The sequence below is a fragment of the Scyliorhinus torazame genome, chromosome 3, assembly GCF_047496885.1.
Source record: "Scyliorhinus torazame isolate Kashiwa2021f chromosome 3, sScyTor2.1, whole genome shotgun sequence".
Taxonomy (NCBI): Eukaryota; Metazoa; Chordata; class Chondrichthyes; order Carcharhiniformes; family Scyliorhinidae; genus Scyliorhinus; species Scyliorhinus torazame.
This window is the reverse complement of record NC_092709.1, coordinates 285,153,470-285,168,402: the sequence shown is the minus strand read 5'-3', so window position 1 is coordinate 285,168,402 and position 14,933 is coordinate 285,153,470. Positions and strand designations below refer to the sequence as shown.

At 45.2% G+C, this 14,933-nt stretch overlaps 1 protein-coding gene across 1 annotated transcript in view; it reads left to right on the top strand.

Annotated features, from left to right (window-relative positions):
• nedd4l (NEDD4 like E3 ubiquitin protein ligase) overlaps positions 1-14,933 on the top strand; it is a 635,409-nt gene that overhangs the window by 143,229 nt on the left and 477,247 nt on the right. Inside the window, exon 2 of the mRNA XM_072497353.1 lies at positions 1,559-1,632. Within this exon, the coding sequence (XP_072353454.1) occupies positions 1,559-1,632 (74 nt within the window). The remainder of the gene's footprint in view (positions 1-1,558; positions 1,633-14,933) is intronic.

Genomic DNA, 14,933 nt, shown 5'->3' with positions numbered 1-14,933 from the left:
TTGTTCTGGGGAAATGGGCCATTAGAATGCAAAGTAGCTGGGGGTTTTGATAGTGTCTAGTTATCTGAGTTGCCAATATACATAAGCTCTGAGCATCTGAGTCCTGGGTTGACCATATTTCCCATGGTCCTTTGTAGGTGGCCATATTTCCCGGGATCCTTTGTAAGTGGCCATCCCAGATGGCTACAATTGCCAGCCAATACTTTTTTCCCTTGCAGGCTACGCTGTTCTGTTCCGAGATACACCAGACTGACTCTGCACCTCTAACCCTCCTGATGTAGTAATACAACATTTATCTTCCTGATTTGAAGTTTAGGACTGATTTGTGCTTGACAGTCCCTTGCTCTCTGCACTTATTTGAAAATACTGTTGACATTGTTATGAATTGCAGCCCAAACCTTTTGTTTTTGCACAAATTTATACTTTTGTTGTGATGACATTTCCAACCTACATTATTCGGATGCTGAAGTTAGCTATCCTTGGGTCACATTTGCACTCCAAGAGTTGAGGTAAACTGCTTTACACCAATTCTAAGCTTGTAATGTACACATTGTAAATTCACCTTCAAGTTATTTGATGCCTGCTCCTTTGTACCAATGTCTTATTATTTAAAATTTGAGTGCGGTGCTGAATTAATGCTAGACCCCAGTTAGTTTGGTCATCGTCTAGCTGAACTTGGTCCAAGTTACTTAATGCCTTAACTGCACAGGATTGATGCCTTTGCCTGCCAGAATGGCATTGCAAAATCAAATGCTTTTTGTCAAGCTTTGCAGCCCTCAATTTTTTGCATGTCCATGATGGTCGTGAGTTGCCTCCCAAAATCAGGGTTTGGATTATTGAGCTTTTGTAATCTTTTGAAGGTATGATTTTAACTAATAGCAATCAGGTGGGATTATTTTTCCAAATTTGTTACTTGTACATATTGTATGACTGTCCTTGTTTACTTCTGATCAGAAGAGGTCATTGTTTTAAAACAGTGATACAAACTTTAACGACTACTGTGCAGAGCAGATTTGCAGAGAAATTGCAGGCCTCGACTGCTTTTAGCAATGCCTGATTTGTGCTTGAAGCAAACTCGGATGTTAATTCTGCAGTTCTCCTGATATGCTATAATTACAGCTTTTACCTAGAACTGCAAATGTTCTTCTTGTGTAGGTATGGAATACAAATACCATGCCTGGACAATGGATACTTTGTTAAATGCTGATATTTTTGAAGGAACCTCCTCTGTTTTTTTCACTTGCGTAGTATCTGCACCACTATGTTGAAAATTCAGAGATAACTTCAGCCAGAGGTCATTGGACAATGGATAGGAGTGGGAACTTGGACTCATGACCCCCTCGTCAGGCCATTATTGCTGTCATAAACTGAAGCGCAGATTGGGTAGTTGAACCTGGCACCTTTTTGGGCTTGATAGTTCGGCTAATGTTGGACATTAAAATGCTGAATCATCAGGGCTATTATTCATTATCTTACTTCAAAATTATGCACCTATGCTGTTCATTAAACAAACAAGGCATTTATTTAACAAAAACCGTGCTTTATCCTCTGCTTTCAGGAAGAATCCCGTGTCCTCAGAGTCAAGCTTATTTCAGGCATTGATTTGGCTAAGAAAGACATCTTTGGAGCCAGGTACGTCGCATGTACACTCATTTCACAAGGTATTTTTATTGCTACGAGATTGATTAAAAGCTGAGCATGAAGAAGTGAATGCATTGGACAGTGCGCTTTAAACATACCGAAGGAAAGTAAAATGTTGTTGGTTAGGACCTATTAGATCCTGCGACATAATGGGCAGAATTTCATGGCCTGGCAGCAGGGGGACGGGGAGGAACACCCTTGAAATTCCCCAGGTAGCCTTCATCCCTGCCCCTGGCCTGAATGCATTTTTACAGCAATAGGCGAGGCTGAGGGAGACCCCAATTGAAACCCTTAAGTGGGCAATTATTCAACATTTGCTTCCCACTCTGCCACAGTTTTGTGACCGGCTGCAGGAGTTGGAACAGATGCCCGACAGGTCGCACTGTTCAGGCTCTGGGTGGGAAAGGGGCATCTTCATCACTGGCCCCCTTTCCAGATCAAATGTTGATGTCTCTGACCCCCTTCCCCCAAATGGTTTTGCCAGCCCAACCTCGCCACCACTCTTGGGCTTCCCATCTTTTCCCTCCCCCATGACCTGCACCTAGCTGGTCCTGGGGGCTCTGGCACTTAGACCAGTGGGACTGGTTATAGTTCTTGCAGTGGCCATGCTCCCATTGGATTGGCACTGCTGGGAACACAGTGCGGTCCAACCAATCAATTTGACTGGCATCTCTCTCTGAGGCAGGACTTACTCCCGAGTGAGAGGCAGAGGTTTTACCTCCAGCCAATTAATGCTTCACGGAGTGTATAATGGTTGTGGGGCTGCCATGATCGGCAGGGATGTGTTCTTCAGCTGGTGAGACAAGAAATTCGACCATCTGAAAAATCCTGGCCAATGTGTACTTTTTCCACATTCCTGGTTGTTCCACAATAAATCAACTACTCAATTTCTCAAGTGGAGATGGTGACCTAGTGGGAATGTCACTGGATGAGTAATCCAGAGGCCTAGCTATTTCTCTGAGGCACAATGGTTAAATCTCACCATGGCCGCTGGTAGAATTTAAATTCAATTAATGAGCAAATTTAATTTATAAGTTTAAAAATTAAAAAAAAAAAAATCTAAAACTAAAAGTTGGTCTCGGTAATGGTGACCATGAAACAAGTGACTCCAGACTCACATCAATGTGGGTTGACTCTTATGCTCTCTGAACAGCCGACAAACTGCTCATTTTGACCAAACCTTCAGTGTTGCTGGACCAAAATCCCGGGACCCCCTCCCTAACAGCACTATGGGTATACGTATCCCACACGGACTGTGGCTCACATTCACCCTCTCGAGGGGCAATTTGTGATGGGCAACAAATGCTGGACTTGCCAGTGACTCTCTGATCCCAAGAATGAATAAAAAGACAGTGTGTATTCAAGGATTCAGACAGCATAATGTTTAGGTCAAGCAGGGTAAGGGGGCAGGAGATAACTACTGACATAAACAGACACAATTCAGTCTCAATTTTAAAACCCTCCATCGTATTCTCTTTCATATGATAATTTGATATTTCTAGTTAAACAGCAAAATTTGCGAAGAACTGTTGCAGCTTTACGTAGACCGAGGAGCTACAGCATATAAAACTAAGGTTATCTAGTGCCACCATTGGCCATTTAATTAGTGAAAAATTCACAAGGACAGTTTTTGTTATAAATGTGAGAATGAGATACATAATGGGAGAATGTTGACTGCAAGTAAGATTTTGTACATGCAGTTGCAACAACTTTAATATGTATGTTTGCAAACTCATGTTTTCATGTTTAGTTGAACAAATTACAGTCGTGTTTCTTTCTTTTTTGGGTGTTTTACCTTTGTGGCGGACTGCGGGATGTATTGGCCTGCAAATTATTTGCCTGTATTTAAAACAGTGACCATGAACTTTTTTGTGCTGGCCTGAAATTGAAGTTTGCTTTACTGCCCATGCATATTTTTTTTTTCAGTTTGAATAGAATAGAACAGGACAGAAAAAAACTATTCTGCCACTAACTTTGCTGCTATTTAGTTCAACGGTACGCAATTATTGCTCATCATTTTAAAAAACCACTAGCCTTTTTATTCCAAGAAAAATAAACTGCGAGGGATGTAGGTGGGTCCAGTGACGATTCTCATTTGTTTAATTGTTGCACCTTCCCTGATACTGGATGTCATTTTCATAACCCATTAACCAGAGTGCAGCAGATAGGTCAGGATGAGTGCTTCACATAACCTCACTTTGAGGTTTCTGATCTGTTACTCTACCTATACTGCCAAAAGTTCCATTTGCTTTCTTCACCGTGCAGTTTGAATTGCCGGCAATATTACCAAGATTCCTCTTGCATTGTTTCTTGTAGCTGCGAGTTATTTATTTTATATTTTGCCTGGTTATTATCCGTTTAAAAATCTCAACTTTGTCCTTGTTCATTTATCTCAGCGTCCCAAACTATCCAGGGTTTTGCTGTTATTAGCTCTTGATTGTGTTGATTTGTTTTCTTCCATTTATAGATTTGGGGAGTTTTGATTCTTTGCCCTTTTGTTAGGCATCTGTGTAGATTGCCTTTGTTATAATTCCATACTAATTTGCCCCAAGTGCACCCAGTCTTCGCTTCAGTTAGGTTTTCAATGCATTTCAGAAGCTTTCTATCTTCCAGACCAATATTTTTATATTATATCATTCAAGCTGTTAATTATGTTTTCGTTAGATAGAATAGCCACTGCTCGGGGCTGTGCTTATTATTTAGAGTTCAAGGGGGCATGGCGCACAGTGGTTAGCACGTCTGTCTCACAGTGCCAGGGACCCTGGTTCGATTGCAGCCTTGGGTGACTGTCTGTGTGGGATTTGCATGTTCTCCCTTTGTCTGTGTGCGTTTCCTCCGGATGCTCCGGTCCTCCAAAGATGTGTGGGCTAGCTGGGATTATGGGGATAGAGCGGGGTGTGGGCCTAGGTTTGGGTGCTTCTTTGCAGGATTGGTGCAGCTTGATGGGATTCTATCTTTAAAATGTTGAACCTGTATATAGAATTTCAAATCTAAACCTTAGTTAGACCCCACTTCGAGTACAGCATGCAGTTCTGGTCATCCAGAAATGTATGAGGGTGCATTTCAGGAAAGGATTAACAAATGGGTCACTGTTCTCTTGAAGAAGGCTTCAGGAGACCTGATAGCCTTGAACATTTTGAAAGGTTTTGATTGAATGGGTATGGAGAGAATGTTTCCTTTTGTGCCACTGTGCATTGGTGGTGGAGGGGGCTAATGTTTAAAATGATGGATAAGGTGCCAATCAAGTGGCCTGCTTTGTCTTGGATAGTATCAATTTTCTTGAAAATTGTTGAAATTGCACTCATCCAGGCAAGTGGAAAGTATTACATTGCATTCTTGGCTGTATGTTGTGGGTGGGAGACAAGTTTTGGGGTGTCAACGGGTGAAACATTCACTGCAGTGTTACCAGCCTCTGACTTGCTCTTGTAGCCACAGTATTTATATTGCTGGTTGAGATACCCTCAATTACGACTCGAGAGAGAAGATTGATAATTCAAAGTCTTTAATTAGCAGAGAACCAGACAGCTGCCGAGAAGTGTGCTCACTGCACGCTGCCCACTGAACATTACCTTGTATACAGTTCCCTGGAGGGGCGGAGCCGGAGGGGGAGTCCCCAGGGTTCCAAACCCAGTCTTAAAGGGATCATCACATTAAAGGTACAGTTATAAAGTTATCATTTATCAATTCACCCCCTGTTTAAAAAAAACACATAGTCCGTCGGGGTGAAGTGGAATTACATGTTCAGTCTATTGGGTGGTCTGTTTGGATTGTCCCTGTTGACCTTCTCAGCTCCGGTGGTGATGCGGTGGATATGGTCGTCCTCGGTGGGGGTATATCCGGGAGCACGGTTGTCTGAGCCTTTGCTCGTGTTGAAGCAGGGGCGGGTATCCGGGGTGACTAGGGTGATTGGTGCCGGTGCCGGCGAAGGCTGGGGGGAAGGGGACGCTATGGCACTGTCTGAGTCGGCAGCCGGTGCGGGGAGGGGAGCGTCGGTAGAATGGGGGGGGGGGGGGCGTCGGTGGGAGAGCCAGCGTTGTGGTGTTCGGTGCTCTGGTGCACAGATGAGCCAACACAGTTGTATGTGGTACAACTCTATTTTATTTTAACTCTTATATACAGTTCGTTCTGGATACTCTGCACCTGCTGTCTCCCTGAGTGTGTCGTGTAACAGGTCTGTCCTTGCCCTTGTCTCCATCTAATACTGTCCACCAGGTGTCGTGTTTGTGCCCTCTATATGTTTCCTGTCTTTGTCTGTGATTGGTTGTGGTGTTGTGTGTTCTGATTTGTCTGTTGGTGTGTCTATCATGATGTGTGTGTTTGAATATCATGACAAGCGGGTGCCAGGTCTCGCAGGGAAACGGTGTCTTGCCTGCCGTCGAGGTGCTTGAGGTAGGCGTATTGAGGGTTTGCGTGTAGCAGTTGGACCCTCTCGACTAGTGGGTCTGTCTTATGGCTCCTCGCGTGCCTCCGGAGTAGAACTGGTCCCGGAGTCGTCAGCCAACGTGGAAGCGAGACCCCAGAGGTGGACTTCCTGGGGAAGACAAACAAACGGTTGTGAGGGGCCTCGTTCCTGGCTGTACAGAGGAGTGACCTAATGGAGTGTAGGGCATCGGGTAGGACCTCCTGCCAGCAGGCGGTTGGGAGACTTCTTGACCGTAGGGCTAGAAGGACAGCCATCCAAACCGTCGCGTTCTCCCTCTCCACCTGCCCGTTTCCCTGCGGGTTATAGCTGGTCGTTCTGCTCGAGGCGATGCCCTTGTTGAGCAGATATCGACGCAGCTCATTGCTCATGAATGATGTACCCCGGTCGCTGTGGATATAAGCGGGGAAACCAAACAGGGTGAAGATGTTGTGCAGTGCCTTGATTACGGAGGCCGAGGTCATATTGGGGCAGGGGACAGTGAATGGGAAGCGGGAGAATTCATCGATGACAGTGAGGAAATAAACATTGCGGTTGTTGGGCGGGAGAGGCCCTTTGAAGTCCACGCTTAGTCGCTCAAAGGGCCCAGAGGCCTTTACCAAGCGAGTCTTGTCTGGTCGGTAGAAGTGCGGTTTGCACTCCGCACAGATCTGGCAAGTCTTGGTCATGGCCTTGACCTCCTCGGTGGAGCAAGGTAGGTTTCGGTGCTTGATGAAGTGAGCAAGCCGGGTGACCCCCGGGTGACACAGGTCATCGTGGATGGCCCTCAGGCAGTCTTTCTGCGCGTTGGTGCACGTGCCGCGGGACAGGGCATCTGGGGACTCGTTGAGCTTCCCAGGACGATATGTAATATCATACGTATAGGTGGAGAGTTCTATCCAACACCTCAGAATTTTATCATTCTTTATTTTTCCCCGTTGTGCGTTATCGAACATAAAGACGACCAACTGTTGGCGGTGACGAGGGCGAACCTCCTACCAGCTAGGTAATGCCTCCAGTGCTGCACGGCCTCCACTATGGCTTGTGCTTCCTTCTTGACTGCAGAGTGCCGGATTTCCGAGGCGGTGAGGGTTCGGGAGAAAAACGCTACGGTCTGCCCGCCTGATTGAGGATAGCAGCCAGGGCGACGTCTGATGCATGGCTTTCTACCTGGAAGGGAATGGTTTCATCCACCGCGTGCATGGCAGCCTTGATGATATCGGCCTTGATACGACTGAAGGCCGACTGAGCCTCAACCGTCAGGGGAAAAACCGTGGTTTTAATGAGTGGTCGGGCTTTGTCCGCATATCTGGGGACCCACTGGGCGTAATAGGAAAAGAGCCCCAATCACCGTTTGAGTGCCTTGAGGCTACGGGGAGGGGAAGTTCCTTAAGGGGGCGCATGCGGTCGGTGTCTGGGCCTAGGACTCCGTTTTCCACAACGTAGCCGAGGATGGCTAGTCGGGTTGTGTGGAACACTCATTTCTCTTTGTGTATGTCAGATTGAGGGCCCGGGCAGTCTGGAGGAACTTCCTCAGGTTTGCGTCGTGGTCCTGCTGGTCATGGCCGCAGATGGTGACGTTGTCCAAGTACGGGTATGTAGCCTGTAAGCTGTACTGGTCCACCATTTGATCCATCGCCCAGTGAAAAACTGAGACTCCATTTGTGATGCCAAAAGGGACCGTGAGGAAGTGAAAAAGCCGACCGGCTGCTTCGAAGGCCGTGTAGGGGCGGTCCTCCGGGCGGATAGGGAGCTGATGATAGGTGGATTTTAGATCGACCGTGGAGAATACCCGATACTGGGCGATTTGGTTCACCATTTCTACTATGCGGGGAAGTGGGTACGCATCGAGTTGTGTACAGCGGTTTATGGTCTGACTATAGTCCACCACCATTCATTGCTTTTCCCCAGACCGGACTACCAATACTTGTGCTCTCCAAGGGCTGTTGCTGGCCTCTATGACCCCTTCTTTTAGTAGTCGCTGAACCTCTGACTTGATGAAAGTCATGTCTTGGGCACTGTACTGCCGACTCCTGGTGGCGACGAGCTTACAGTCGGGAGTGAGGTTCGCGAAGAGGGTGCAACTTTAAGTGTTGCCAGGCTACATACCGTGAGTGGGGGCAGTGGTCTGCCGAACTTCAGTGTCAGGCTCCGGTGGCTGCACTGAAAGTCCAGACCGAGCTGCAGGGGGGATATAAAGTTTAAAACGGACTTATTCGGCGCCTTGAATAGTGAGGTTCGCGACACAATACCCCGTGATTTGGACCGAATGAGACCCAGATGCGAGGGCGATAGTTTGGGAGGCGGGATAGGTGCCCAAGGAGCAGCGTCTCACCGTGTCTGGGTGAATAAAGCTCTCCGTGCTCCCGGAGTCAAATAGGCAAGGGGTGTCGCGACCGTTGATTTGGACCTGCATTATTGAGTTCCGCAGGTGCTTCGTCCGTGATTGATCGAGAGTTATCGCTCCCAGTTGCGGGTAGTCCAAGTCCTCGGTTGAGTTGGACTCACAAAATGGCCACCGGGAGTCACAAAATGCCACCGCCGTCGGTCGCACGTGTCGGATTTTGAAGATGACCGCCGCCAAGATGGCCGCCCCATGACTTGCACGAGGCCGATGATGCGTCAGAAGTGGGCGTGTCCAGCCGGGGCGCAGCCACATTGCGGGGCCTGTGGGCCCGGGAGTTCAATTTCTGGGCCCGATTAGACTTTTGTTTCTGGCCTTTGGGCCCAGCCAGGCAGACCTTTGCGAAGTGCCCCTTCTTTCCGCAGTCGTTGCAGAAAGCGGAGCGGGCTGGGCAACGCAGGCGTGGGTGTATTCTATGAAAATAGCACGGTGTACCCTCTGTGTGAGCGGGTCGCTGCGTGGCGCAGGCCTGTAGCGTGGCCGAGTCTGGAGGGGATCGTGAGGGGTTCGCAAGGTCCGCGGAGTACGTGCGGAGATTATGGTGGGCCGCTTCCAGAGAAGAGGTGAGCGTTACCGTGCCTTGGAGATCCTTTGCCCCGACTTTTAGGAGCCGCTGCCTGATGTACGTGGATCGGATACCGGACACGGGCGCATCACGAATATGTAAGTTCATATGGACTTCAGCCGTCACCTCTTTATGATCACAGTTCCAGGCGAGCGCGGTGAGCCTCTCCAAGTATTCGTCTAGCGTTTTCCCGGAACGCTGGCGGCAGATCGAGAGCAAATGTCAGGCGTATACCTCGTTTATCGGCTTTACGAAGCGCTTCTGGAGGATTTTGACCGCTGTTTCGTACGTCGAAGCCTTCTCGATCACGGAAGAGAGTCTGTGGCCCACCGAGCATGTAGTAAGCTCAGCTTGCGAGGTCCGTCTACTGCAGTCTCTGAGGAGTTCAGATAGACCTCAAAACACCGGAGCCAGTATTTAAAAATTTCAGTGGCCTCTGGCGACCGAGCGTCCAGATCGAGCTTCTCCGGCTTTAGTCTGCCATCCACCTCGAAGTATTCTGCTAATTAAATTGAGATACCCTCAATTACGACTCGAGAGAGAAGATTGATAATTCAAAGGTTTTAATTAGCAGAGAACCAGACAGCTGCCGAGAAGTGTGCTCACTGCATGCTGCCCACTGAACATTACCTTATATACAGTTCCCTGGGGGGGCGGAGTCGGAGGCGGAGGCCTCCAGGGTTCCAAACCCGGTCTTAAAGGGATCATCACATTAAAGGTACAGTTATACAGTTATCATTCATCACACTGGCCCACTTCAGTTTCTGGTCATTGGTAAACCCCATGATGTTGATAGTGGGGGATTCAGCGTCTGGTTTCCTCCCACAAGTCCTGAAAGACGTGCTGTTAGGTAAATTGGACATTCTGAAATCTCCCTCTGTGCACCCGAACAGGCACCGGAATGTTGTGGCTAGGGGCTTTTCACAGTAACTTCATTGCAGTGTCAATAAGCCTACTTGTGACAATAAAGATTATTATTATTAATGTTACTTGCCACTTAAATTCAAGTCTGAATTTTATCCAGGTCTTGTTACATGCGAGTAGTCTTTTCACTGTAGCCCTGCTATTATTTTCTCTTGAGATAAGTGATCCTCTTATGAAAAGTATGATTTAATCTGTCTCCACCATACATTACGTCAACGTATTCTACTTCATAACCACTCATTGTGTAAAAAAGGTTTTCCTCATGTTGCCATGGCTTCTTTTGCCAATCACCTTAAATTAGCATCCTCTGGTTCTCAATTCATCTTCCAATGGGAACAGTTTCTCTGGAATTTACTATTGTCATGACTCCTCATGATTTTGAACACCTGTATCAAATTCCTTTTTAAAAAATTTTTATTCTCCTTTTTCACATTTTCCCCCAAATTTGCACCCACCAACAATAAGCAGTAACGAATGCAATGTCAATCCCCATATCAATAACAACAAACCCATCCTCCCACCAAACCCCCAAACATTAGCCCGCATTTTAACATAAACAAATAACAAAAAGGAATCGGGAATCACCCAGAGGCACCATTAACACATACAGTCCCCCCCCCCCCCCCCCCCCCAATGTTCGATGTAATCCAATTCTTGAAAGTGCATGATGAATAACGCCCATGAATTGTAGAACCACTCCATCCTTCCTCTCAGTTCAAATTTTACCTTCTCAAGAGTCAAGAATTCCAGCAGGTCCCCACGCCATGCCAGGTGGAGAGGTTGATCTCCATCCCAACAGGATCCGCCTTCGGGCGATCAACGAGGCGAAGGCTACAACATCTGCCTCCGCACCTGTTTCCAATCCTGGCTGGATCGAATTCCCTTTTAACCTTCTCCGAGATGAACTCTTCACCGGCACTAATCTGTCCACCTAACTGTTTTGAGGAATGAAAAACATCATTGTTGTGGATCTATTCTGCACCTTCTCAAATGCTTTCACATACTTCCTAAAGTGTAATGTATTAAACTGGACACACTACTCCAGTTGAGACCGAACCAAATGTTTTATACACGCTCATCATAATCTCCTTCCTTTTGTATTCTATGGCCCTGCATCCCTTTTAGAATTGTATCCTTTATTTTTTTTTATTGCCTCTCCTCATTTTCCTGACCAAAATGCCTTCACTTCACTCTTCCATGCATTAAATTTCATTCTCGGCCATTAATATGCCTCAAGAAAAGCTGGACTTCTTACACCGACCCCTGGGCAATTCCATTATATAAAATCCATGTTGACCAAATATTATTTTATTTGCAATTTTTAGACGTTTTACCATGAAATCTTTCAGATTCCATCATTTTTCCTGCCACTGATTAGCTAACTTGTGCATAACTTTATGAAAAGAGGAAGCTATGTGGCATAGTGATATTGTCACTGGACTAGTGATCCAGAGGCACAGCATACTGCTTTGGGGACCAGGGTTTGGATCCCACCATGGGTTCAAATTCACCACGGTAGATGGTGAAATTTGAATTCAATAAAAATCTGGAATTAAAAGTTTAATGATGACCATGAAACCATTGTCGATTGTTGTAAAAGCCCATCTGGTTCACTGATGACCTTTAGGGAAGAAAATCTGTTGTCCTTACTTGGTCTGACATACATGTAACTCCAGCTCCACAGCAATGTGGTTGACTCTTAAATGCCCTCAGGGATGGGCGATAAATGCTGGCCCAGCCAGCAACAGTTGCATCCCACGAACGATTTAAAAAAATTAAGAATTGTTTTGATAGTTGGTTAAAGGAATAAAGAATATGGTAGGCACATGGAATTAGGATTGCTACAAGAGGATAAACACCAACACCTACTGAAATAAGACTGGAAATGTTGGAGATACTCAGCAGGTCAGGCAGCATGTGAGGAGGGGGCAAACATTTAATGCATGTTTCAGGTCTGTGACCATTCACCACCATCAGTACTTTTGTGTCAAGAAGTTAGATCATATTAGAGAATCTGAAAAATTGACAGCAGAGTGGGATAAATGTGTATTTTAATTTTCAATTAAGCCTTTATTCTCATCTGTCCATGTACGTCCACTACTGAACTGGCTGTCAAGATTCTGATGTCTTTGACTGTCATTTTGACCAAAGTCACTTATTTTCTACCATGTTAAATAGTCTTCAAAATGCACCAAGTTTGGTTCTGTTGCCCTTGCATGGAGTGAAAGGAAAAATGAATGTGTGGATGTTTGCTAGTTTCTTTCATGACTTCAATGTCCCAAAATTCTACACTACCAATAAAATATGTTTGAAGGGTTGTTAGTGTTGCAATGTAATGGCATGTGGCAGCCATTTTGTGCACAGTGAGTTCTCCCAAATAGCAATCAAATAAATTGGCATACAATTTTTTAAATGGTGATTGGAATTTTCTTTTAATGTTCATCTGCAACAGCAGAGGTAGTCTCAGCTTACATCTTCTTTGAAAGACGACATCTCTAATAGTGCAGCACTTCCTCATTACTGCTCTTATTGGGTTCTAGTGTGGGTCTTGAACAAATGGCTTCTGACTCTGGTACAAGTGCTATTACTGAGTCAGAGCATGCTCCTGATTGTAAGGCATTTCATTGAATTTGTCTGGAAAACTTAATTGTAGTTTCGCGGGGAAAAGATTTTGCAATCCCAAATGTTTTGAATTCTGTTGGACTTGACCAACTAAGCCATACACCTTTCAAGCAGAAAGTATTGCTAAATTTATTGCTGTTTGTTGAGGAGGACTATCCAACTTGTTAGGGTATTGGCATTCAACAATAATGACTTTAATTTACACAGTAGTACTTAGAGCAAAACATGCATTTAATTTCTTTGGTGCATTTCCACATCCTCAGCCTTTCCCAAAGCCAATTAAATATTTTTTGTCACTGTTGTAATCAGAGTCATTGCGTCATATCATCACGCAGAGCCCTTGCAAAGGCTATTCAGAACATCCTCTCTGTGCTGGCTCTCTATAAAAGATTCCTGTCAGCCGTACTCAGCGGCTCAATCTCTAGCTGTGCAAGCTTACTTCCTTCACATGTCCATCCAGTTCCGTTTTGAAATTGCTGACTCCTTCTGCTTTTATCACCACCAGGGTCATGCAAGTTCCACGTCATTTGAAGTTGCTGTGAAAATGTTCTTCCTCATATTCTCCCTGTCATTTTTTGCCCCAAATCCTAAATCTGCATCCCTTGTCCTTGAATTATCAGCTGATGAAAGTATTTTTCTTTGTATATGTTATACGTTCTCCCCGTGTGTGCGTGGGTTTCCTCCGGGTGCTCTGGTTTCCTCCCACAGTCCAAAGATGTGCAGGTTAGGTGGATTGGCCATGCTAAATTGCTCTTAGTGTTCAAAGTTGCTCTTCGTGTTGGGTGGGGTTGTGGGGATGGGGTGGAGGTGTGGGCTTGGGTGGGGTGCTCTTTCGGAGAGCCGGTGCAGACTCGATGGGCCTAGTGGCCTCCTTCTGCCCTGTAAATTCTATGAAAATATCAGCCTGCCAAACCTCTATCATCAATCTCTTTTCCTTTTAGGAAAATAATCCCAGCCTTTCCAACCTAACCCCCATCCCTGGAACCATTCTGGTAAATCTTCCCTGCAAGCTCTCGAGGACCTGCCCATCTTTCTTAGTGTGGTTTAACTAGCTTTGTTATTTATGAATTCATAACTCTGGAAATAAATCTCATTCTTAATTGCTTGGCTAACCTGCAATGCTGCTGTTGATGATTTGTTCACCTGTATGCCTAGAACCCCTTTTTTCCCCATCCAGTTCCTTATTTTCTAATGCGTGATACTTCTATTTTTCCTGCCAAAGGGAGATATCAAGCCAAATGTACAGAGAATATATGATGTGGAGCATAATCAATAATGTATGTGGCACTGAATATAATTCATTCATAGCTGTTGCCCAACAGTTATTGTGACTTGTACAATACCAACTACATCCAAAGCTTCAGACATTATGCATATTAATTTCCACGAGTAAGTTATTGAACTCAGTAACAAAGCTGATGGATAACTAGCAGAGTATTTCCATTTTATTCTCTTATGGCACCATTTCTTCACGATTAAGCCACCATCTTCATGAAATTTATGCTGCATAAATGAAACAGTCTTGTTAAGTTTTCTATACAGTAAGAAACTTGTCCGGTAGGAATGTTTAATGAATGTCAGATTGGGATTTAAACTACAAAGAGAAAGCACCGCTGTTGCTATATATTCTGATCGGCAGAAAGGAAGGGCATTGAAATTCTTAGCAACTGCAAAATTAGTGTGGCAAAAAAATGGCTACCCCCCCAGAGAGGAGACACGGAAGGTAAAATTGTGAAGAAGGTCACAATTCTGATCAAGGTGAAAGGCCACAGGGTAGAACACGGGAATGTTATCCTTTAAGAAGCATGTCCAGCAAAAAGTAAACCAAAAAATAAACCAATGTTAACACAGTCCAACACTAATGGATAGGACAGTTCAAGACCCTTTCCTTGGTTTTGCTTTAAACAATAGTTCATTGAGGCCTACTCTATTTTCATGTAAAGTCTTCTCTGTTACAAAACAGATTCAGGGAAATAATATGCTCCTCAATTTTTAATGATTGAATTTTTTTACTTGAAAGCACAGATTCCACGGTAAACACAGCTGCAACTTCCACATTATTCTATATGGGTCTTCACAAACCAAAAAGTTAGAACATAATTGTTCAACTTGACGCACAGCAGAAAGGCGATTGCTAAAACTAGACAACTGAACTCCGAGCATTGTACTGCATTTCTGAACCCTGCGTTTTTCCTCTTTTTCTTCACTACAATCCCAAGAGTGCAATATAAATATTGAAACAAATTCATAGTTCAATGGTAGAAAAAAAGACACCCAACGTGATTTTACGTGATGCCTGCAGCAACCCTTTGGCTTTGAGGGAGGGCAGGGAGCATTTTCTTTTGCACCTAAAGTGCAGGAAAACCTAACCTTGAAAA